At 38.9% G+C, this 26344-nt stretch overlaps 1 protein-coding gene across 10 annotated transcripts in view; it reads right to left on the bottom strand.

Annotated features, from left to right (window-relative positions):
- Nucleotides 1–375: 375 nt before the first annotated feature.
- Nucleotides 376–26344, bottom strand: part of HDAC9 (histone deacetylase 9) — a 452941-nt gene continuing 426972 nt past the window's right edge. For all 10 annotated transcript variants that reach the window (XM_054273209.1, XM_054273214.1, XM_054273213.1 and 7 more), the window contains 3 exons: nucleotides 18893–18977; nucleotides 15148–15301; nucleotides 376–6152 (listed from right to left, as the gene is read on the bottom strand). In XM_054273209.1, coding sequence (XP_054129184.1) covers nucleotides 6113–6152; nucleotides 15148–15301; nucleotides 18893–18977 — 279 coding nt within the window. In that variant the 3' untranslated portion in view covers nucleotides 376–6112. The remainder of the gene's footprint in view (nucleotides 6153–15147; nucleotides 15302–18892; nucleotides 18978–26344) is intronic.

Here is a 26344-nt window from a genome sequence, read left to right as displayed (position 1 = left end):
AACTCTGAGCAAAAGGACTGGTTTTTATCATGGAAACAGATAGCAACATCAATTTCCTACGGAAAAAATAGACATTTTAGCTGTGTATCCCTAGACCAAAAAGTCAGTCTTGTAAAAACCCATGGCAGTAAGCTTGCTTTGAAAGCCTCAGTTATGACTTCACCAGGTATTGCTTTATGCTTTCCTACTGCATCCTAACTTGGAATATTAAGCCAATCATGAAATTTAAAATAGCAGTTAACTAAGCAGCAAGAGACATGAGTATGAACCTGTTCCCCTAACACATGATATTAACACGCTCAGGAAGCCGCCAGAATAGATCCAGCAGAGTCAATTTTCTTTCAGACAGACTTTTCTAGGAGCAGAACTGGCACTTTATATCAGAACAAATTATGTGAGGGCAAGCTCAGATATTTTACCTGGGCTTTTTATACAGTTTTGTGTGGCTGAGTGCCGAGTTTGGGTTCCTCCTCTAGCTGCCTCCCAATTACCCAAAGCCTGTTAGAGGGATTTAAATGGTCTTTGAATCAGGACATCCCATGGCTCTGCTACTGCAAATGTGCCTCTGGCCATGCAGGCATTGGAGAGAAAGGGGAAACCTGTGGAGGTCTTGGCACAGAATCCTTCTGACCACACAGCACCAGTGCCACTGCTTGCATGCATCACTTGTCTTTAGACCATCCCCACAGAAGCATGTCTTTGTCACAAATCACAGCCCTTAATAATGACAGCCCAGCTCACAGAGTGCTAATAGACATCCAAGGAGCAGTATCTTTGATGGTGCAGAACAATTTATATTTTGCTGTAATCCATGCTAACATTCTTAACCACAGAGCATGGCACTGGAGCAGGATGAAGGATTGTGCAGAAGAGGCTTAACTGAGAGTTGCTGGAACATCCATCCTTTCTGATCTTCACTTTCTGTAGTGTGTGATTTACTAGTGATTAGAACTGAGCTAGTAACAAGATCTCATGGGACAAAACCCTTTTGGATCAAGTGAAAAAATGACATTGTTAAAATCAAAATGGGTTTCTTTTGAGGTTAGAGAGGAATGTAAGTTTCACATTTTCTTTTTTTAACAGTCAGCAGACAGCCAGCTAAATAGTACTCTTAAAATACTGCTGCAGTTTGGATCTGTTACAAAAATGAAGCATTTAATTGCTGCAAGAAGTGGCAAAGATAAGCTATTCTCATTCCCACACCAAGGGCAGGGAATCTGTCAGAAACCAGACTTTTTTCAGATGCTTTTCTATGTGTTACAAGGGTGAATTCAATTACAGGTACAAAAACAAAGCAAGTGACATGACAAAGAAAGATCTTAAATGATAATTTAGGACGCGAACTCCTTCAAATCCAGGAAAAAAAAAACAAGTAGCAGAAACTTGATTTAAGAGAGACCCTTTCCTGTGGCAGGTTCCACACAACACATCCCCCCTCCCCAGGTACATATTCTGTTTTATTTCCACATGGAGTCTGTAAAAAAAAAAGTATAATGGCTCACAAAGCTCTATTGTGACCTTTAAAAATAAAACAACCATGCACTGCTATGCTTCTGGAAAGGCCACTACTGAGGAGAAAATAATTCCCCTATCAGTCATGTTATGAAGTGTCTGCTGGGGGCTGAGAACTTCTTGGGCAAATGCACAGAACACACATCAGCACACATAGTGACTGCTGCTGCTGCTGCTGCTGCTGCTGCTGCTGCTGAGGAGAGAAAATAGCCAAGCCAGGTTCACATCTGCATGAGTTTGGGCATGCTGGTGGGACAGAGGGGACATTTCCCAAAGAATAGGTGCTTGCTGAGCACCTCCTTGCCCCTGCAAGCTAACAGGAGTTAGTTGTTTTACAGCCATCAGTGCCTTTGGAAAAGTTCCCTCTAATTCTTTGTCCCAGACACATTGCCCTGAAAGTGTCCTGCTGTCTGTCTACAAAAATTAGTCAGTCTCTACATTCTTGTTCTCTACAGGACCTCTGGTGTTGGCTGCAGCAAAACCTTTCTAATATTACATCTCCGGTTATGACTCTCAGCTTTTCAGAGAGGCTGCACTTAGATAAGACACCAACTAAAATAGACAGAAGCTTGTTTTGCCACTTATATTCAGCCTGCAGCATGTTGTTGACTTTTTTGCAAAGTAAAGGCATAGCCATCTTTATTTACATACAATTTTCCATTTCTTTTATGATATTTATTTAAGATAGCTTAATGATTTTACTTTTCTCAGATTCACTTACTTGGAATTAGTTGCTTCATTTGCACTGAAAGAAAAATTAGGAAGGATAAAAAAGGGAATAATTCTGTCATCTTTACACTGGCAAAATTCCCAAAAACTTTGATTACTCACTAGAAATGTTGTCTGAAAAGAGATCATATAATCAAGCTGCAAATTATATTAAAACCAAATGAGCATATACAGAATTTCTCCACAGAGTCCAAAAATGAAGTGCAAAACACTCATGAAGATTTCAGCAGTTCTGAGATTTGCTGTTCGTCGTTGTTCTTACTCCAGCCCAGGTAAGAGCCTTAAGCTGGATAAAAATCATTATTTTCTTGATCTCCTGAGTCATGTCTCTTTTTAGGTTTCAGTTTGTACTATGAACTGAAGGAGCTAATAATACAACAAAAGTACAAGAAAAGCATAGTAATACAAGAAAAGCTTAACTGAGCTTAATACTTTGTTCCTAATGCTAGAGAAGAAAACGAACTCAGGAGCAAGCATGTTACTGGGAGTTGCTGCTGAGGCGTCTCTCTTTCTGGTGGTTGGTGACTGGTGCAGGGGCAGAGCACAAATTACTTCAGGATTCCCCCATGAGGCAGAGATTTGCTGCCAATGGCAATGGCAGCCTGGGATGGAGGTTCTGTGGGATGTCCTTCTGCCTGCCTGCAGCCCTTGTACCAACAGGACCAGAGGGTCACCCTGGCTCTGAGCGCTCCCTGCTGCCTCCTCATCTCCACCTTCCCCATGGAATCACACACAGAAACCACCCCCATCCCATCTTGTTTATGCATTTCAGCTCAGTTTTAGATGTAATCTAAGCTCAGACATAGATATTTTGGCAGTCAACTTGAAATATCTGGGACTGAATTTTCAAAGGTGTCAATCTCTCTAGCCTAGTGGGAAAGGTCTGTGGGAGACATGAGAATTTGATGTCTCCTGAAAAATTGGAATTTTTACATTTGAAACACACAATTCATGCATCTTTCTGAAATTCTTGCAATCTGTTGTTGAATCCAGTTAAAACTGGGCAGTTTTTGAGAGTGTCTATGTGAATATTTCCCTGGAACTATGACTAAAATTGCTGGAAGATATTTTAACTCCAGTCCATGGGGAGCTATTGACAGTAATAAAAAATACTGTGAGAAGAAAACAGCAGCAAGTGAAACTGCCCTCTCAGAAAGCCCAGGTCTGCTTTGAAGGAAGTGTTGATATTCACCATAAGCCTCAATCATTTCCCAGAGGGCTGTAAGATGCCTAGGAATGACATAATCAAAAAGCAATGGTGTTCTTGACTTAAAGGGGAAAAGAAAAGCAGGGGCTGATCCATCTCCCATCGAAATCAAAGAGGACTTTGCTGTTGACTTCAGTCAGAACAGAGTTCTGGACACAATCTGTGTGCAGTTTATTAGCACACTTGTTTATCCGAACAATCCTAACTTCAACCAGCAGCATGTCTAGATATCTGCCTGGGACTACATCTGTACAAATGCATAAGTGTGAGTTTATAGTGTGGTTTAATTCAAATTATTCTGGAATTTTAAAAGCGTTTTCAGCTAAAAAGACAGCTTTAGCTGATTTGCACCCCAGAAGACATACTTTGATTGGAAAAGCTTGTAATTCACATTTCAGGTTGCAATTCATATGCAACTTCATGCGAGCTAAGGACACAAACAGATTTTAGGGTTAACTTCAAAACGATGTTACTATGCACTCAATTAAAAATTTTCAGCCATGATTTCAAAATGTGAAAAGCTCCACAAATTACCCAACTCATCAGCTACAGCCCTTGGTTTCCTTGAAGGGAATTTTCTTTGATGACCATAACAAAATCACAGTAAATGGCAAGTAAGATTGCCATCAGAAGTCTGCTGAAAATGCAAGAGGAACTCCTGATTGCTTTAGTCATGTGAACAACCCCTTCAGAACAGCCCAGAGTCAGGCAAGGTGGCTTACACCAGGAGTTAATTTAGCCTGATGGGACTCTTTGCATTACTAAAACGAGCATGGTTTTCGCTTGTAAATGGGGGGTAGAATTTTATTTCACTTTCTGAGGGTCAGAATTTTATTTCCCTTTCTAAGGGGTATACATTCATTCCAGAGTAAACCTTTCAGAATAAAAGTTTACTTCACATTATAGGAAATGATATCCCTGTTTTTAGATTTCCCTTTTCAAAGCATGCCTCAGATTTCTAACTTGTAGTGGAGAGCTTTGGTATAAGTAATAAAAGTCTTTAAAATTAAAATGCTAATCGTAAACAAACCCAAATGCATGAAAGATATAGTCTGACTGCATAACAAAAGAGAATGATATAATTCTATTTGAGTGAAATCTTTCATCTTTGATTTACAGGTTTGAGTCTGCCTATAACTGAAACCATATTGTTCCATATCTTTCATATCATGGCCTTCCCCAAAATCTTGTTTTAATTAAGGTTCCTTTCAGATTTCAGAATAAAAAGCATGACAGTCTTCACTTATGGCTTTAATATATATCTTTTTCTTTTTTTTCTTTTTTGAATTTGGCAAATATATAAAAAATGAACATCACTTGCTTTTAAAAGCTGAGCAAGCTATCAAATACTGCAAGCTGAATACTTCCAGGTATCTCCTGGGGTTCATTAGGTGAGAAGGTTGTAAACAAAATAAAAGTTACTGTAGCAGAGTTTTGTTCATTTGAAGTACTCTTACATACATGCCCCATCTCTCTCTCTCTCTCTCTGACAGTAAGGCAACACGTGTAACAGTTTAAGCGTTCATTTTCAGCTAAAGGCACAACTCTATGTTACGTTCTCAAACATGGAATTAAACAGCTAAAGTCACACTGCAGGGAGATCTTGCTGCACTTCGGGGATCTAAAATAAAGCCTAAACCCTTTGAAGCTTCTTAAGCAACATCAGTTCTCTTGGTGCAGGACTACATAAAAGAATCAGTTGGTATTCACAACACGACCTGTAAAAAACACTCCCACACAACCTCCACAGAAACACCTGAGCTTCAAATGAGCTGCACGCAGTTACTGAAGGTCGCTGCTTTGGAGTCAGAACGCAGAAACATTTCAGAACAAACCAAAAACACGTCTGAAAAACTATCCATACTTGATCTCTGCTGCACATATGGTGAGCGCTACTGTCAACTACGGAGGGTACAGCACTTTTTCTTAAAGGCAAAAGATCATTTTAGAGAATCATAAATGTGTTTTTATGATAGAAAAGATTACATGAAATGGGGAGGGATGGCCAGGAATAGGGAAGAGAAAATAAAGCACCACCAAGCACAGTACTTCAGGGGATTTATAGTACAATAAGAAGTGCTTTCCCTTTAGCTAAAATCTCTCATCATAATTTAAACGCTTTTCACTTATTCAGCTAAGAATTCATTACAGGAGGTTAAAAAATGGCACATAAAATAAGGGTGGGGGTTTTTTTTCTTCATTACACGCAGCAAAGAAAACAAATTCTATTAACAATTTAACACAGTATGAAAAAAATTATCCAGTAAAAAGTGTCAGAAAGTGATTCACAGAGTTCACAGAGTATGTTGCTGGCTGTTGCGTTTCTCATATCTATAATCTATCATGTAGAATTTTGCAATACTCTATTTCACAATTTGTGTTGGTGAGTGGGTCAAACAGCATTAAAAAAGCATGCTCTGGGCTCTCTCTCCCAAGTCCCTTTTTCTGTAACTCTAGAATTGTGGCGGTTACATTTAAGGAATCTTTCAGGCTCTTTCAAGTCCATCCAAAGAACAAGTGAAGCTGCTACTCTGAGTTTTGTGCCCAGTGTTTATGTTCCATCTGATCTGTGCCACCCAAGAAGCAGACAAGACATGTCTGAGGGTGCTTTGGGGGATACACAATGATGTCACCCACAGGAAATATCAGGGAGGACTTGGCACTTCACAAGGCTGGCTCTTCTTCCATGGGCTCACCAGCAGCTCTGTAAAAATAAACAGGCAATCAGAATTCGGCACAAGAGTACACAATGACATTGTAGATTTCCATGCATAATCAAAGCTGATTTTTCAGCTCTCTCAGATGTTTATTTGTGTTATTCAGCTATCCATAAATAGAGTTTCTTTCCTAGGAAGTATAAACAAATGTCAAGTGGAAAAACATTTTAGATCCAAGCAATCACTGAAAATGTTCCTGTTTATATTAAAATATGTCAGAATATTTTATAACATTTTGTCCAGAAATGTACATGCTTTGTGTCAACAGAATCAAAAAATTTAATGAAAAAAATAGCTGTGATAGTTATATTTTACAAGCTTTTGGAGCTAAAAATACCTGCATTTATTTTTTTCAGGCACATGCCATTAAAGCAAAATTGTTCACTAGTAGCCAAGTAGTGCTCCCTCTGAGGTTCTTCTCCAGTCCCCTAGTTTTTGATTTTGTATTTTCATAAACACATTGCCTGCTTGCCTGCAACTTTGGAGACTAAATCCTGAACCTGATGAGCAGATTGCTATCAAAGAAAAAGGATCTAATAATTATATAAAATCAGATTATATCTATCTTTAAATGGAAACCTCTGGGAAATTATCACCTTAGGCAAGATGAGCTCTCAAAGACAACCAATAAGAAAATGATGAGGACACATATGCTGAGCTGATGTCAAGTCTTGCAATTCCTCGTATCTGACAAGCTACTGCACCTGGGGAATATCATGGCAATGATGAAATGGGAAGCTTCTGAGATCATGGAGAGACTTCTATATTGAAGGGCAAATAATTTGGACAGAAACCAATTTTCATCTCTGTCTGTCAGCCTTAAGAACTACTCTAAAATTGTAACTTCAAGCAATTTTGAAATCAGAGGAGAAAAGTAAATGTAAATTAATACATGAGATGTTTACCAGTTAATTCTTGTAAGCCAGTGTAATAACTGGCTTCAGTGAAACATTCCTAAAAAATTCAAATTCATGAGATCTCATGGAAAAAAAAAATAAGGGGGGCTTGCTTGGGCTTTGATAGTTCATTCAGCAAGGAAGTCAGAGAATTTTAAATTAATCTGGAATTTATTAAAGCTTTTCCCAATTAAAAAAAATCAGCAGTACGTCTTTAAATTATTTTTATATAGGTTATTCCTTTCTGATTTAGAATGATCACTGATAGTACGTTGAAAAATATGTGAGGTGAATGACATGTGGAAAAGATGATCTTTTTCAGACTAATCACTTTCCAAAGGGTATAAACTCTAAAAGATGATTAATCAATGAACCTCAAATCTTCAGTTCTTCACCACATGGTGGAGGATGTTTCCTACGTACCGTAACCACTGGGGCTCCCCCATTCCTGAGCAGTGAGGTGAAGCCCCCTTGCACTCCCCCTTTTCCCCTTTTCCTTTGTTCTGTTTGCAGCAGAGAGCACACAGTGGCAGCCAGGGTGAGATGGAGCCCTGCCTGCTGCTGAGGTGCTCAGGTGAGGAATTCGCAGGATGTGTTGCTGTTGTGTTGACCACACACTTCCACTCTCTCCAGCCATTTGTGGAAGATCTGAAAGTCCTCTGGCACAACAGAGAGGGTCAATAAGCCCTTGTTAAACATCCAGAACCTTATGGCTCTGTCTGGAAAGAAGATAATTTGGAAGCAGATGACAGCTCAGTTTTTAGGTTCTGAAAATGAGAAACAATATGCGTCAATAGATTTCAGGTGGTGATTGGCAGATCAGGAAGAAGTAAAGCTCTGGAAAACCTCTGGAAGTGAGAGTAGGGGTTTGGACAATTCATAAGAACCTAGGGAAGCAGTGCATGAAACAGTCTGTTCACATGTGTTTGACTTCTGGGACTGACATTCTCATGAACATAGTACAATTGAGGATCTTATATAGAACTTCTTTCACTGGGAAATTTTTCACTGACAATGATGCTCCTGAGGACCGGGAGTAGCTCTCACTGATCTTGAGTGTTATATTCTAATATATTCCAGTATATTCCAACAACAGGCCAAAATTCTTCACCAGCCAGAACATAAGCACTGATAATAATTTTTACATATAAGTGCCAGATGAAAGGTCCTTTTTAGGAAAGGGAGATAAAATTAGAATGACATGGCAATCTAGATCTTTTCTTGCAGTGTAGGTACTCTCACATTCTTCTTCAGTCTCCTTTTGAAGACTTATGTGTATGCTTTAACTTCATTGTATTAGTGTCAGAGAAGTCACTGGATTTATCCAATGGCTTATCATTAAAAACATTTATATTTATGAGATAACACTCAGGCCTCAGGCTAGAGTTTTGTGTGAGAGCCAGTACTGTTTTGGGGCCAAAGGATCCCATAGCACTGAGCAGAGAATCAATATATACCCATTCTGACAAAATCAAAAGTTGTCAAAAGAAAAATCGAGGGGGCAGAGTCTGACAGGCCAAATTTATGTTACTTCAGCTTTGTCACTGTGAGTTACATCAGTTCAGTCAGTCCTCCTGCAGCTGACAGGAAGTTGGCATAAAACCATAAAACAGGCAGGACCCCCATCCCACATTGTATGCTCAGAGCAGTTCCTCGAGATGCAGATGTGAGCTGATATAAAACAATTCCATGCAGCCAGCAAATTCAGAAAGACACCAATTGAGATTGCAATGATTATAGAACCACAACTGTGATTTTTCCCTAAGGCTGCACTGTGGCTCCTTTAAACCATGAGTTCCTAGGAGCTGAGCTTTCCTGCATTCACTTTACTTTGGTGTGCTGTGAAGAGTGCTCATCTCTAGCTCTCTATATGTAGAATTCTGACTATGGCAGAATGAAATAATCTCTTTGCAATTAATGCTAAGCAAAATGCCGCAAAATAAATAGATGAGACACAAATTTTACCACATGGGTAAAATCTGACAAAACATGTGACATCTTAAATATTGTACTGTGGCAATTAAGAATAAATATTATTTATGAGAAAAATATTAAAAATAATTGATATCTACAATTTTTTAAAAAAGTAGTATTGAAGAACGTAGATAAACTCTGTACATCACTCAAAAAAGAAAATGTTTTTCTTACTTTCTTTTTAAAATGAGCATTACAGAAAGTTCTCTTAACTAAATTGTCACACACAAAAAAATAAAAATTCAAGGTATGTTTCCAAGGTAGAAACTGAACAAAAGATAGATTTTTCTGGCATGGTATGGCTATTTTATGCCATAATCTGTTCCTAATTTAACTCAGCTGTCTCAGGGAAGATCGCTGTAATTGAAAAGTGATCCTCTGGTAGCAAAGAGCTGGGGAAAAAGAGATACATTTCTATATCATGAAGGCGATTTGGGGAGTGTCTAAAGAGGTTAGTTATATAAGACATTCTGAGTAAGTATATATCCTAATAAAAATGGACTTAGTATGGATCAAAGAGAAAGGAACTAAAAGTAAAAAACTATCCTAGTTTAAGAGCAGAATAAGGTAACTACATATATACCCTCAAAAGAGGAAGTAACATCCAAACAAGGTAAATGAAATAAAATATAAACTCTGGCAAGTTAAATGTAAACCCTCAATGAAGCAAACTAAAGGAAAGTCTGAAAAGCAACATATTAAAGGCATAAAAGCGAGTAATAAAAACATCTTTCAAAATACATCAGAGGAAATGATCAAAGGATAAAAGGAGCATCAAGGAAGGTAGACCACAAAAGTAAAATTAACTATTTATATCTGGGTTCACTAGAGATGTGTCAGTGAGATTTTATTACTTGCAGACGAACTATCCTAAACTGAATCAATGCTAGAACAAACTGATACACCAAACATTGCCAAATTTCTAAGAGCAGATGATATTTGTCTGCAAAGTTCCAGGGAAATATGATTAGGATGTTGTTAAAGAAACAGTTATTGAGCATATTCTACAGCTTAACTCAGCAAGAGGTAGAGAAGGCAAGAAAAGCAATTCCCCTTTTGGAAACCACAGGAGGTACAGTAAGCCTGTATGGCAAAATTGAAAGCAGCTACAATCAGTGATGGAATTAGTAGGCATTCAGGCAACAGTCATTTGGGTAAGAGTTAGGTCTTAACACTTATAAAGATGGAAATCCTTTCAAATTTATTAAAAGTTTCTGAAGGAAATTAGGGAAGAGGAGATCAAGTGATTTTCCTCTGCAAAGAAGGGGTTCCAACAATTTTATCCAAGTGCTTAGAAGAACCTTGGTTGAAAGAGGGTCCTTTCACAGACTGACAATACAAAAAAAGCAGGAATCACAGAATAATATTGGTGAATTTTCACCATGGACGAATTCTCCAAAGCATCTCAAAAAGACTAGGCAGACTACAAGTAGATTTAGGTGATAATGTTTGCTGATGACACCAAATTGCCAATACTACTCAGCTCCAAGGCCCATAGCAGCATTTCTATATGGAGAAGAAGACACAACACAAACACAGAATACACAAAAGAGGGAGGACAGCTTTAACTGCTTTAACAGTGATGACTATGACTGAGAGCTTGGAGTTAATGGTAGAGGAGCAGAAAACCATAGAAACAAAACATCCCCAGTATTAGCTACTGTGTAAATTCACAATGTGCCCTGGAGTCCTCCATGCAGCTTTTACTCCATCTTAAAGAAACTACAAAAAGCACAGAGAGGAGCAAAAAGGTAAGAAATGATTTCCATACCAGCAGGAATACACAGTCTTGAGAAGCTCAAGCCTTTAAAACCAGATATGGGTCAAAGATTATGGGTAAGAAAGGTGGTTTTCTCTCTCACAATCCAAGACTTAGGGGTTTCCCAATGATTTTACTGGTCAATAAGTAAAAGCAGTATGATGCCTGATGAGGCTGTGGGGTTCACTACTCAAGTGCTTACCCAGAGATGTAAGCTGGTTCAAAAAGGTTTTGAAAAGTTTATGCCTGTGTATGCATCCTCAAGGCTTTTACACAGGGTGGTCAGATAGAGCAGTTAAGAACTATCAACTCACCAGGGCAAAGCTGGCTCTCAGCCTCCTCTACTCCTGGTTCTCTTCCTAATGAACATCCATCAAAGGACTAGAAGGTGAGCAAGATGAGGGTGTAGGCTGCCCTGGGAAAGCTGTTCTGCAGCTCCTGACCCTGGAGGGGATTGTAAGCCCTGTGGGGCACGGCCAGGCATGCACTGGGTACTCAGCACAGCTGAGGTAGATATCCAAACAGTGAAACGGCAAGTGAAGCTTTATGAGTTGACAGACAAATATGGCAAGTGACCCTAAATGGTAGCTAGCTGTACCCCATGATTCAACCATTTGCTCTAGTATGTAATATAATGCAATTTGACTGAAACTGCAACTGATAGCTCTGTAACACTAAGAATAAAAATTATACTTTGTTTTCATTTCCATTTGAGTAAAATCTATGCTCAGCTGAACCAGAGCCATAAATTCAAATTCTGATAAATGTCATCTCAAGATTTACTGCTTCCTGTAAAAATAGTAAGTGCAAAAGATCTCTCTCCACACCCTTTTCTTTTTCCATTTTAAGAAGAAACATACAGAAGCTCCAAGGTATCAGGGACAGCAGCGTACTGAATATTTCACAGCACACTTTCTGAAACAGATGTCTGGCTAAAGCAAAATTCTAATCAGCTAAATCTGTATCTCACATAGGGAATAAACAGTTATCAACACACAAAAGTTCTGGTAGTTAGAAATGTTTTATAGGGCATGCCTGTTCCTCTAATTGCATCTCTATTTAAATCTCTGTTAGCACCATACATGTTTCCTATCCTATCCACAAACTCTTTTTTCTATATCTGTACTCTTCCAAGGTCTATAATCAAGATTCAATTGGACCTTAGGATGCAGAGTTATGCTTTGGTAAAATAAAACACCAAAAGCATAGCAGCTTTACACGTTTTTCTTCATTTACCCTGCCAGAGAAAATCAAGTAAAAAAATAATCGGCACTGTCACTTGAAGAAAAGAAAGAAAGAGAGAAGAAAGAAATAAAAATACTTTATATGGGCCTTAGCCAGGAGCATTTTATCCATCAGTGGTAAATGAGTCAGATATGAGTTGGCCAGGAAAAGAACTGCTTTGCCCAAAATCTGAGTTTTAAGTGAGTCATCTCACTCCAACACCAATATATCCTCCAACATAACTGGCCAGAGTTTCCCGCAAAGAGACTCTTGCTGCTGCTCTTCATCTGGAGGCCTGACCATCCAGAGCTGAAGTCGACAGGATCTCTGCCATCGAATCAGTGAAACAGGCCTGGAGTTGCAGGCCAGAGCTATTGGCCTGGCTGACCGTGGTGGGAATTCAGAGGAAGCAAACTGACTCCTGGTTTAAGGAAGGAACCTTCCAGGCTGCCCTGTCAGCCACAGGGCTTCCTGCTCTGCTCCCACCCTACCTGCCACAAGCAACTTTCCCAAATGCAAAAGCTTGCAACAGGTCTTCAGAAGGTGACCCCATCTATACCAGTAGGAGCAAGGGAACACCTCCTAATGGAGCTTGAGACCCTAGATGACTCCTCACATCCCTGCTGCTCTGTTTGCAGTAGGAAGTGTCTGGAGAAGGTGCATTGCATACATGGTCCTTTATTACAACAAGCATTAAAAAACGTGAAAAAGCACAGCTGAACTCGTCTCTACATTACTGCTGTTTGTGTTGGTATGTACCTATGAAATGGATGGTGTGCTTACGTGAAATGAAGTAAATGATACAGAACCCAAAGCATGCAATGTCACAGGCTCACTCCCTGGACATTCCATGATGGATTTTCATCCACACTCAGAGAGCAGGCAGGTCCTCTCAGGTTTCCTCACAGTTGAGGACTCTCAAAATCCAACTTCCAGGAGGATCACTTTTGATTCCATATTGTTCCTTACATTCATCAGGAAGAAAACAAAGATAATGATGCTCAGAAGCCTCAGAAAACCTAACTATCAATTTTGGTCCAGTGGGACAGCATTTTTCTTGTCCTGTCACCTCTCTAATGGCAACTTGGGTTCATGTGACTTCTTTGAGGGTTACAAGTGCAAAAAGAGATTTCAGGACACATGAGTGCATAGGCTTTTTTTTTTTGTGCTGCTGACAAATATCTGCAGCACCACAGAAGATATTCCAAACGAAGTCATTTTTCCACAAAACAATTCATCACAATGGATTCATCCCTACAAGAGTCCAGAACTGATGAAGTGTAATGAATCTGGCAGCCACATGAATTCCACTTGTGCACATTTTAGTACATCCATTTTCTGCCATGTTTCTCAGTGCTGCCCTGAAATTGTTTTCAGAATGGGTGAAAACTGTCACAGGTTATCAGTTGGTAGGTAATAAGTACAGTAATTAAGAGCAGTGTTAGTCAAAGGGTTATTTTGTTCAAATCATGTAGGAGTAGAAGTTGATCTTGATAGTTTTGAGTGGAGGCACATAACAAATAAATTTTTTAGTTATTCTCAGCAATGTAAAAATACACAAAATTAACCATGCCCTTTTCCAGACAATTTATAGCTTTAATTTGCTTCACTGCATTATTTCCAATACTTTAACTAAAATTATTTATATTTCAGAGCTATGCACACACAAGTGGGAATTTTTCTGTCCCTAGCTAGCAGAAGTGTCTTGTAACTGTCAGAAACTTATATGAAAAACTACATTATTCCTTAGTTGAGCACTGATTACCACAGTCACAAATCTAAAATACATCTTGTGTTCATCATGGACTGTTCTCTAAGCGTTTATAAAGTTGTCTGCAATAATCCTAGCACGAGAATAGCCATGGCATATTAAATATAATTACAATTGGAAAGGTAATTATGAAAATACTGTGAACTTTACTAGCTAGCTCCACTCCCTGTGTGTCCCTTTGAGCCATGCCTCAATTCTTTGACAGATGAGTGTTGCCACTGTTGTGAGGGATGCTCATTGCCAAACACATCCACAACTTTGAGCACTGCGCTATTCCCCTGGGTGCCTATCAGTTCAGTTCTGATTAAAAGACGCAACACAGGAGGGAAGAACTGAAGCAACTAAGGAGCAGTCACAATGTAGGAGCCATGGATCTTTCTGGCTCCACTCCCAACACTGCTGTCCCGACCCACAGCTCCCTCCTTTCTCTACTGTTGTTCCACAGCCTGATGAGCTAATGAGTCTCCTTATAAGGCTTTTTTCATCTTTCCTCCCCCCTCCCCTATTTTCTGTGTATGATGGAACCCAAGTAGTTGCACTACATTTTGTGTCTTTCTCTACTGGCGAAGACCAGGAGTACTTTTCCTCAGAACAAAAAAAAAGGAAACTCCAAAAACTTCTCCAGTGGCTTTTCTGATTATAAATGACACAATATTCGGTGGCTACTGTGCTTTTTTCACATGCAATTGGCACAACACATAATAGCATTTACTGCTTCATTTTCTTAATTTGCAACTTGAAAGCAATTTTCATTAATGTAAAAAGCAGATGACAAGCTGGAAAAATCCGCACTCTCATTCTTTGCTGGTGTACCTTCATCTTAGTACATTGAAAATGTTGGCCCTAATCCTGGTCAGGACAGCTTTAAATTTTATACTGGCACTGTTCACATTCCTTCCAGGAAAGTAACTTCTAATGCTTGTCTAATATCACTCATTAGTGATTTAAGTCTATTGTTACTAAATTTATCTGACTGTTTGTTGAACGCCTTCCTAGAAAATTAAAAGAGATTCTAAAAGCTTCTAATGAGAAGAACATGGTTGATTACACTTGACCATGTCTATTTACTTCATATGGATATTACAGTTTTTATGAAGTAGCAAGAAGTAGAACGGGAAGAAAACAAGGTTCTTGTTATAATCATGAACTTTAGTACAGAAATAGAGATACCAAACCCAAAAAACTGCTAATATCTCTGCTTCCAGTGGCTAAGTGAGAGAACTTAAATCCAGGGATGAAAAAACCCCAGGTATCTCAATTATGAAGTAATTTTGAAACAACCCTTAGTCCTGCTTTCTTCTTCATTTTACTTGGCTGGAGTGAAAGCCTTGTTGTCTGTAATAATTTCATGCACTTACCTACTGCCTTCCTGAGGAACACACTGCTCAACATCCACTGAAAGAGAGGCCATAGCTGATACTGTTTCTGTCTCCTCCCTCTCTTGCTTCTGAGACTCAGCCAGAGCACAATCCACTGGCACAGAGTATGGCTCCACTGACTTCCAGTACTTGCCTAAGGAAAACACACATAATAATTTATGGGAATTTTAGCTAGCATGGTGGTACAAGAACAGTAATCACTTAGTTCAACACTGAGTGATTATAGTTTAAAATCTCTGTGGTGTAAGCAGTACAGTTGAAATTTCAGACTGCAGTGAAGAGGTCTATTTCTGAACCTAAGAATGCCAAGTTGGAAAGTGCTTTAGTTCCAAGAGCTGTGTCACACCCTTCCCCAGAAGGTAATAAACTGGAGGAGTAACACACAGACTAATGAACACAGATTGTCAGGAAGGCTATTGGCTTTATCTACATAAGGTGATGGAAGTTCAGAGCAGAGTTAATAAGTAGAAGTTCTGATATGGCACACAGTTGATGCAGAGACAGCAAAATGTAAAAAATGTACATTGTTGTACAAAGTGCTCACACAGCACTGTCTTGAAAAGGAAAGAAGTCAGAAATGCCAGCTCAGACTGAAGTGGTGTTGCCAGAACAATCAGGTTTGTTAGTCCTGGATGTTCTTTCTCCTCCAACCTCAGGGCGTATACTAGAACAATAATTTAGTTAAAACTTTCATATATGAACTGGCTGTTGCTGGAAAGCTGCCAGGTATCATAAGGGATAGAGCTTTCTGGTCTGCTATGTAAAAATACAGCAGTGGAATCAAAGCATTAGTATTTTCAGATTTCTGCCTGCAACAGAAGAAGCTCATCAGGCAATGCAAAGAATAATGGCAGGTGACTCATCCTGAACACAAAATGATCTGCTATTAAGAAGTAGCAGCACAGCTTTTAAGAAACTGTTTGATTATTGGAAACCACATGAATAAGTACGAATTTACATACATATTTCTTAACAGTCCAGTAAAACACTGAGCACTCACTAATTGCCAGGTGGATGACACCTGGGGATTAGGAGCTTTGGGAAGTCTGGGAGCTCTGGACCAGAGCTTACTCAGTGTTTAGCAAGAAGCTTTCAGCAGCTGCTGCAGAGGTTGGATCAGGGTACTTATCTGAGAATTAGACAGAGGGTTTCAACAGCTGTGAAAGAGAGGGGATCAAGCAGGGGACCTTTCCAAGGACTAAAAGGAGGATTTTGGCAGCTGGGCAGCAGGCTGAGCTGAGGTGCTTATCCAGAGGGTAGCTGGAGGCTTTGACAGCTGGGAGGCCAGGCCAGCAGTGGTGCTGCCTGTGCTGCAGAAAGGCTGCTGAAAACTCCCTCTTTGGTAACACAGCTCTCAATACAGTTTCAGGCTTTTGGAAGGATGAACTTTTCCCTCCAGTGAGAAAGCAGCTGTCAATAAAGTCTGAAAATGTCTTTATTCAAAAACATCATTGCAAGATGAAAGCCCAAGTCAATCTTCAAGAACAACAAGTGAGCATGGCCAGAGTGTTTCTTTGAACTCTAATAGTGTGCACGTTTGAGTAGTTAGCAGAATCTTTAAATAACAGGGACCTTCTGGGGATAAAATGTAAAGTGTATTAAGTATCCTACAAAGTTGAGATTAAGTGTTAGGAGGTTGGCTTTGCTCCAAAAACATGAAAGACAGAGCTAAAAAGTTATGTACATAACAGTAGGCTCAATGATTGGAGCCTGGCAAATTTTATAAAAACAAGACAAAAATATTCTCTATTATTACTGTGCTCAGAGACCATATTCTCTATTCATTAAAAAATACACTAAAAACAAACAAAAAAGTTATATGAGCATTCCACAGTGTTCTCACAGATCCTACGTACAAAAGTCAGTCTTTGCAATATACACCCAATTCAAACCCTATAATTTATGAGCTAAATGTTCACAGAGTGGGTGGGGCTTTTGTTGCAGAAACAGATGTGCAAGAAAATCAAATCTGTTGGCATGGGAATAATACCCCCTCTTGCCTATAAAAGAAATGAACCCATGTTCACTGCTGGAGTTTTCAAGGGCTTTTATTCATAAAATAAAATATTAGTACCCAGCTACCACTGTGTTGCTCTCCTGCAGCAACAATAAAACAGCATCAGTGAGGATTGCTACATCACATTCGTTCATTCACACACACAGGCTTGCACACCAGCTGCCCCCTGAATCCTGACTTTCTTGTAACATTAAAACTCAGGGCCAATTCAAGCATATTAGTGGGCTCTCTGCACCCATTTAACTGCCCTTGACTCCCAAGCGATTGGTGGTGTTCTTTGTTTCCCCACACTGAGAGCTGTGTTATGAGAGGGGCTGCAGCCACAGAGGGAGCAGAGTCAGGCCAGGAGGCAGGTGGCAGCCCATATAGTGCAGTGGAGGGTCCTGGAGAAAGGAACTACCTGGCAGAGTGTTTGTGGCTTGTGGGGGGAAATGTTTAAGCAATTAGAAATAGCATCCAGGTAGCAGCAGGTACCTCATGAAAAGAGGGCTCTGTGATGCTCTGTGGAAAACAATGATAGGTTTTTCCTTAAAATCAGAAAAATGTAAGCTCTTCTGCTTGGGTAAGCAGAAGAGCTTTGCAAGCTTCTTTTTATCCAGGACAACATTTATTTGCTGCATGTAAAACATACAGGCCTTGAATGCAAGTTCAGCCAAAAGATTTTCAGGCAAAGAGTTATGGAATGGGGAGCCAATCACAGCACACAGCTGCCAAGGAGCTTTGTTAGGAGCTGTGGATTGACAATTAAAAGAAGTGAAAAAGTATTGGCCTCAAATCACTCCAATCTCTGAAAATGCCATTTCTACTGTGCTCTGCTGGAATGTGAAATTCTACCAACACCGTTACAGTCATTGAGAAGAACTTGGTGGAGCTCAAGGGAAAGAATGAAGCATACTGTTGGTTTCATTCATACAAAACCTGAGCAATCATGGATTGCAAGGAGAAAACAATCAAGTCAAAACAGTCTTTTAGGTATGCTTTGGCTTTCAGCATGAAAATGTGCTTAAGCCTCCCTCAAAGATTTGTTTGAGCACTGACTCAATAAATTGGAAATAATAAGAGGGAATGTTTCTGTCACTCCTGTAGGCATTTGCAATTGCCTTTCAAAGATTTGAATATGCTGTACTGTGGCTTGCTTGAAAAACAATGTTTGGGGTTGGAATTCTGCTAAAACAGGATTGTTTAGCAATAGCCTGTTACATGTGTGTGGAAATGACTAATTCCAAACTTGTTACATTTGCAGAGGAGTTTTGTCAATACAAAACATTTCTAGAAATTCTATTCTAGTTAGAAAAAAAGTTGTCTCAGTTTCTAAGTATTGTAGCTTCAAGGTTTTGCAAAAAACAGAATCTGACAAACTATTCGTTAGAGCTCTAATTTACCTGTCTGTTCCTGTCCCTCACTGACAAACATCTATTTCATCCAAACTGCTTTGGAATGAAAAGATTTGGGAATTTTCAGGAATCAGAAATGTTCAAATTATTTTAATGGGTTACTTTTTAAATATGTGGCAGAAATAAAGAGATGCTGAAGAAATAAAAATAAAAGCATATATATATAGTACATAAATATTAGACGCAGCATGTCAATTTATACATAAAACATTTTCCCACTCTTTTCTCTGAAACAATAAGGTCTATGACATTAATTATTAATAAAAAATAACCCCAAGCCCACTAACCCACCAATTCAAACTGAGAAACATACTTTGAATTTCAGTGGTCTTTTTTAAAGAAGCTATTGCATTCATATTGGGGATTTGGTGCACAATATCTTCCGGGAGAGGCTCCAGCTGAAAGAACAGAATAGAATAATATAAATATTCAATAAGCCACAGGGACATAAAACAAACTGAAATGATCTAATCCTCAGGAAAAGCTCAGCCCAAGAACTGGTTAATATGTTGCTGGTATCAGTTCTAAATGTATAGTCATGATTTTGTTTTCTGTTTTCCAGCCATGTAATTGAATTCCAAAGGGCTTTTCTATTGGCTGCAAGACTAATCTATGGAGTCTCTGAAGCAGGTGCATGTCTGTGTATTATTCATTAAAAAATGCTAGTTATTTGTGTAATTTTTGTAGGTTCCTCACAAACCAAATTCCACTGTGTCTGTATACGCAGCTGGGAACTCCAAACAAAACCTTGCTGAAGCTACACTGGAACCAAAGTGTGCACTCTATTATCTTATTTTTCTGGTGTTATTTCATCTAACCATCTTTCACATTTTAAGGTTTATAGGGGAAAACCATAAAACACAGCTGCTTTTACTAGCTTAACATTAATTTCAAATAAAGTAGTAAATAAAAAAAATGGTCATGCAGTTTAGAAGTAAATTTCCCTAAGTAAGTTTTTTACAGAATTAGCTGCATTTTAATTTCCTAGTTTTAATTGTATATTCTTTGAGTAGGACAGCACTAGCTGAAAGAAGTGTTCAGTTACTGCATAGTTATTTTTGCCCTGCACTGGATAAATATAAAAAATAAACTGTACTTTGAATGTCACCTACATCTGCTTTTTTGTCCATCCTCCACACATTTTCTCCTAGGAAAAAATTAAAAAATTGTTTGGGCTAAATACTTCTCCTTGCACTGTAACAACTATATTCTCCTTGAACTGTGCTAAGAGTCCTGAAACTCTTCTGCTTCCCCACATAAACTGCCATGGCTCAGTGTGCAGGCTTGCATCCTGAGGAGTAGCAACTGTGCCAAGGTGGACAATAAAGAGCAATATCAATACCAATCTCTTCTCTCTAAAGCTAAGGAAGTTCAGCCATCGTTGACAGGAGACATCTGTACTGCAGACAAAACTCCTTTCTTAAGTGTGCCTGGGTCTATTTTGAGCCAGGTCAAGTGAAGCCCACCCAAGGAGCTTCCTTTGCAAAGTTAATAGCTCAGTAGCCATCATATACTGTCCTCCAGGTTGCTACCGCTGCACGGCTACTCACCAGCTAGATAAAATCAACTTTGATCCAAGCACACACAGTGGGAAGTAACTGCAGTGTGGATACTCCCTCAGTGGTGCTATTTTAAGCAAGCTCAGCTACAAATCCCAAAACTTCTGGGATCCTGCCACTACAATCAGCAGTGAATGCCTGTCAGCAATAAAGACATTGCAAATATCACCAGTCCTTTGGAGTCTTGGTAACTATAATGAATAGGGCTGTTCATGTCATTATTTCCTTAGAAGCCCATATGGGATTGCAGCTGGAAGATTTTCTTCGGGCTAGAAACAATAGCACTATATTTTGTTTTCACATAGCATAAATCAGTCCATTCTGCTCAGTGATCAAGCATGCAGAGAAGTGCTGGTTGAACCTGACTGGGTCCCAGTGCTACTTGGTTAACAAAGTGCAAAGAAAGATTGTTCCTGTCTAGTATGTATTGTGGATTAGCACAAAGACAGCAATTACAATACAAATAATATTTCAGATACTTCAGCAATCCTTGAACCACATCGACTTTATTATCTTCATAGGTGGCGCTATTTGGTAACTGGTGCCTGGGGGGAAACTGTATTTATGAAAATGCCAACTAACAGATCAAGCTTTTAGAACCTGTAAATAATCCATATAATAACCCTAATAATCCATACCTTGACTTATGCAGATAAATAGCATTTGCTTTATCACTAGTCATTTTCTGTTTAAAATAATCTATAATTTGGCCAGGAAGAATACTAAACCCCAAAGTTCTCTTTGGTCATACTGGGTGCAGGAACACATAAGGGGCAGCAAAAAATAGTTTAAGGTTCTGTTTCATCCATTTCCGAATTCCTAAGGCTTTGATGACCAACCCACTTCCCTGAAACAGAACAAAATAGCTCCAGGCCATAGCAGTAGGAATAATAGTAAAAGGTATGGAATTGCCAGACTACAATATGTGAGAACTGTGTCTTGGTTTTCCCTTTGAGTATAAGATTCTTTAGGTAGACCTTTTGAACTAATCACATGCAAACGCTTTGTACTAATTATTAAGATGGGAACCAATGATGTAGAGACAGTTAGAGGAGATTTTCTATTAACAGATGGGTATTTTGTTGCCCTCCTTAAAGCTGGATTTTTGCAAGAGCCAAAATCCAAAAGGTTTGATTTTCCTAATAAATCAAAACCACCTCTTTATTAATCAGTACAGAAATTTGCTTAAAATAAGTAGGCTGCATTTGAATATCTAGACATATCTCCTATTCATAGGTGAATATTTAGAAATGGCACATGTGTTTTTAAAAATCAGAATAAGCTGATGAATCCTTAAAAAATGAAAAAGGGTAAAACATCCAACATCTATCCCAATCATTACTCCACCTGTTAGCACTACTAACAGTTTTGTAGGTGATGTGAGTATAATGGACATGTTTGATCATTTCCTTAACACTTTTTTTCCACAAAACTTTCATTTTATATTCCAGGCTTGGCTGAGGCAGGCTCCTTAGCCTTTCTGTCTCCTCATCCTTAAGAACAGCCCAACAGACCTTGGACTTTCTTTCATATCAGAGAAATTTTATCAGGCTCCACGAGTGAATTCATTACATCATTTATCCTGCATAGCCCCAAATGAAGTTCCATTACAAAATCACTGCAGAAAAAAAGCCAGTGGGTTATAGCAGCTATTTCTATACCCTTTGAAATGAGACTGCCTGCATTCAAAAGGAGGATTCTTTTGGCAGTTATCCACTGGTTGCATACAACTGTATACATAGAGGTGTCTCTGGAAAATATCAACAGTTAGACCCAATACTGAACAAATGAAATTACTCTACACCTGGCATATATGGCATCATCACCTTCCCTCCTACACTTACGGGCATTCAGATCATGAAGGCTATTAAATCTGGAGGCTAACAGAAAAGAAGCTGAAAAGAGCACTGGAAAAACACCATCAGGAAAGAAATCTTTCAGAGAAGAACAGCTCAAGTCTGCAGAAATAACCAAACCACTGGAGAGACAGTTTGGACCAGACACAAAGGGTCACATTTTCAAAGCTTTTACATGGCTGAATCAGGCTTTTGTGTCCAAAGCAGAAGATTAATGTAGAAACTGAGTCCACAAAATCATTTTCAAAATAGGAAAAACAATGTAAATGGGCAAAAATCACTTGGTATGCCAAAATTTGCCAGAGGCATATCAACAAATGTTTGAAGAAGGAATTAATGATGGAAATTTCATATGCCCAGAAAGGGATCTTAATTGATCCTTGGGAACGTGGTGAGAGTGAGAATCTGAAACTACAGCAGTCTGTATTGAGCTGAAAATTCTAGAAATATCCATGCTGTCTTTAGCACTGTCATGCTTTAAAGTACCAAGATTAGCTTCACTGAAGAATGTTGCAGAGTGCAGTTAGAGATTACTGACAAGGGAGGCAAGTGTAAGCAGAAGGTACAGAGCATGAAGAGCCTGCCAGAAGCACAGGAAGGGGAGGAGGCAGGCAGGCTCCTCAGGGATGCCAGGGCTGCAGGGGGAAGAATCACAAACCCCCTTTCTTGGTTCTACCATGTAAAAAACCTATCAACATAAAGACTGAGCTTTGTGGCTCTTAATGCTGCTTATGATTACAGAAGAGCAAGGTCCTCTTATATATGTGTTCTTATATCAGAAATTTTTTAGAGCTTCTGCACTCTGTTTACATGTAAGAACTTCAGGCATGTATTTTTGTGATCAAGGTTTACAATGCAGTAAATGAATCAGATTTCATCAGGGAATAAGCTCAAAGACACAGAGTCATTGGGGTCATTAGCACCTGTCAGTCCCTGAAAATCAATCAATACCTTGGAATTATGTAACTGTGGAATCAGAATATTCTCTGTTTCCTTGGCCAAACCACTTCCTAACTAGCACTGCTCACCTTGGGAACTTTGATGTCACCATGCTGACTTCCGGCACAAGCATTGCTCCAGTTTCCTATCCCATCCAGATCTCTATTTCTAGACTCTTAGTTTATGCAAGCAGAAGTTGACAGGTGTTTTAGACCCTGTGTTAATTTTTTTCTAGCATTAGAGTCAGATTAACAATGAGGATGTGAGATTGTGAGCACGTTTACCATGCACTTTAAAATTGATCCAAGGCCATATTCACTTCTATGAATATTTTCATTTCGGAGAGAGAAATGCTTACCTGTCCTGGTAAATAACCCCTTTTAATGCCCTCTTGGCAGAGCTCACTGACTAGCTGGCAGGTAGCCCCAGACTGACACTGAATTCCACAAAGGAGAAAATGCCAACTTTTCATCATCAGCAGGAAAGCTGCAGAGTACAAGCTTTCCACTTAAATTACCCTCCCCTCCCAAATGCCAGCTCAACAGATTGCAAGGAAGAAGCACATACTTCACACTCTGCAAGAAAATTGTCCGGTGTAAGTTTTCAAGCATGCTTGGGAGCCAACCAATCACAATGTTTTGTCAAATTCTGCTTCAGACTGAAATTCAAGCCAGAAGAATATTTACTAGAAGATGTTAAATTTAGTCACTTAAAAATGTTTTCACACTTGGGGCCAAACTCAGCCTTGGCCGCCAGAGTCCATGAGAACAGACGCGCATCCTCTCTGCGCCTTTGCTGCAGGGTCCCGCTGGGCAGAGGCGCTGCGGACTGCATTTCTCTGCTTCCTCTGTGCAAAGAAGAGCATGACCCCATCTGTGACTAATTATCACTTGTTACGCACCACAGAAAACTGCTGTGCCACACTGCCCAAACCTGCAGGCGGATCAGAGGGACCATGATGTTAGACTGACTTCTGTGTCCCATGGAGATATCGCACCTGGCTGCTTTAAAAGGGATGGGATGAACGAAGAGCTAAATCCTTAGGTTTTGATTCCGAGTTTTGTGCTTGAAATAATACTTTCCTACTCTTTCTGGCTGCAGAAGAACCCCTATATGAATGCAGCTATGTTGGAAATAAAATGTAGGATTTAGCACACTGGACTCAAGGAAACCCCGTGCCCGAGGATTTCTTAAATCCAAGTAGTGCCTCTTCAAAATTAATGTGGAGGAAAGAAAGCAGAACACTTATTCTTACATGTCTAGAGCAGCATTACTCATCACCACCAGGGTCTAAAGGTCATAGCAGAATTCTTTATAGCACCAAAGCTAGGATGGGCAAAATAGGGTGGAATTTCCATACTCCACAATGAAGATTTTTGGGGAAAATCTCAATATTCAACCAAATTTTCCACAGACTTATTGGAATAAAGTATAAATCTTAATATTCAGCAGCTTTCTTAATTGAAGTAATATGTATACCTATATACACTTTAAAAATGATGTTTAAATCTATACAACCAATGTGTGAAAAACTGTAGAGTCTTTTAAAGAGTGTCACAAGAAGTGAAAGAATTTAATTTTCAGCATGCATATCATAATCTCAGAAAGGCTTAAAAGCAATGATTCTTTTAGAATTATCTGAATCCATCTTTTCCTTTGTTTTTACAGATGCTCTTTTAACGGACTGGTTCTCAAATCATGTTGAGAAAATTCAGGGATATTTTAAGGCAACTGATGGTCATCTTGCCTTTTCACCTTCCAGAAGGTTTTCCCTGTTTACATTTTGGATTTAAGGGAACCCAGCTGCTTAATCTCTTCTCACCTCTTAGGAAGATTTCCTTCCAAGGAGATAACCTACAGTGATTCTAATTAGGTCTGCAAATGGTCAAATGGATTTTTCTTAGAGTGACATGGAAACTTTCTGCTTGTAAACAGAAGTACGGAGAGGAAAACCTAAGATATCAAAATGTTTTAAAAGTGCTTTTACATATAAACTTTCTAATTAAAAATTGATCTTTATGAAGTTTATCCTTAATTATTTAATTTCCTTTTTAGTTTGTTTATTATTTAAGAAGGTACTCACAAACCAAACCAAACTGAGCCATTTCAGATACCATAGGGGTCTTGCCTTCTTTCCAGTTGCTGTCAGAAAGGGTGTGGATCTCCTCAAAATTCTCTATAACTTATACCAGTCCTTCCATGCTCAAATATTTAAAGAAGATATATTTGATAGAGTACTACATTCCTAGTGTTTTCACTCACTTTTTTCTAAGAGAAGAGTGAGAAGTATCTCACTTAACAAATCACTACACTATAAAACATGTATAAATAAAATATATCTATTTTGGATGTCAACCTGTTTTCCTTCTTGGTTCTCTGAGAGAAATTAACAAAACAAGCCATTTTGCACTTGTAAATTTATTGTTACCTCTTAGGTAACATATCAGACCAGCATTTGCTGCAAGTTGAAAGTTGTGGCTAGTTTTAGAATTTTTTTTTAAGTGTTATTCTATTGGTAATAGGACACACGAAGCAGTTGATTTAGGACACATGAAGCAGTGGATTTCTGTATTGAAAAGTCCTGGCCAAAACCAACAAAAGAAGAGAAAAAGTTTTCAAAAAGCTCTGCAAAATGTTTATGAATTCTAATCCTCAGCACATGAATAAATACATCTGACAAACTGCAGGGTACCTCACAAAGGCCTTTCCCAACCTTTCTAATTTGAGTTCAAATGCATGTGTAGTGTTTAGAACTGAAGTTAATCTTGCCAAAGTTTTTAAACTAGGGGTGCAGCATAGATCATTATTTGTAAAAGTGAAAGGCAGATAATAAGTTATAATTATCCTATTAATCACCTGTAAAGAATTGCATTCAGAGAGGAATGCATCCTCAAATTATAGTAATTGGTTGTTTAAAGAAAAAAAAATTCCGTCCTTGGCAGAACGCGGTTGGAGTTTGCTGTGCAAGTTCATGAATAGTATGCTGAAATCAAGCAGTGTATATAAGTGTATATATATGCTGTGGGCCATGTGGTGCATATTTCATAAATCTATTTCTAACTGCTAACTAGGCATCAGACCTTCTCATTAGTGTCCTTCCTTGGCAATACCTTTACTTATTCTTTTTAGCTGATGTTGGGTTCTTGTGGTACTCTTGGTAGCAACATCCTCTCTGGAGTACTTTTCTTCACAGCCATAGCATATTTTGTCTTTGAAATTCTGCTGCACCAACCACTTGATGCATGTCACAGAAGACAATGTTGTTAGCAAAAGGACATGAGAAAAATGCTTACTGCCTGAGATGTTTCAAGTTATTAAGAATTATCTTCTTTTACAAGTGAATTAAAAATGACTGCATGTGGGTTTTTGTATTCATTCTCATTCAGTGATAGCAGAAATAGTAGTTGGGTT

Source organism: Melozone crissalis, unplaced genomic scaffold, assembly GCF_028551555.1.
Source record: "Melozone crissalis strain CALT ecotype California unplaced genomic scaffold, PUWL_Pcris_2 ptg000016l_1, whole genome shotgun sequence".
Lineage (NCBI taxonomy): Eukaryota > Metazoa > Chordata > Aves > Passeriformes > Passerellidae > Melozone > Melozone crissalis.
This window is presented reverse-complemented; position numbering and strand designations above follow the sequence as displayed.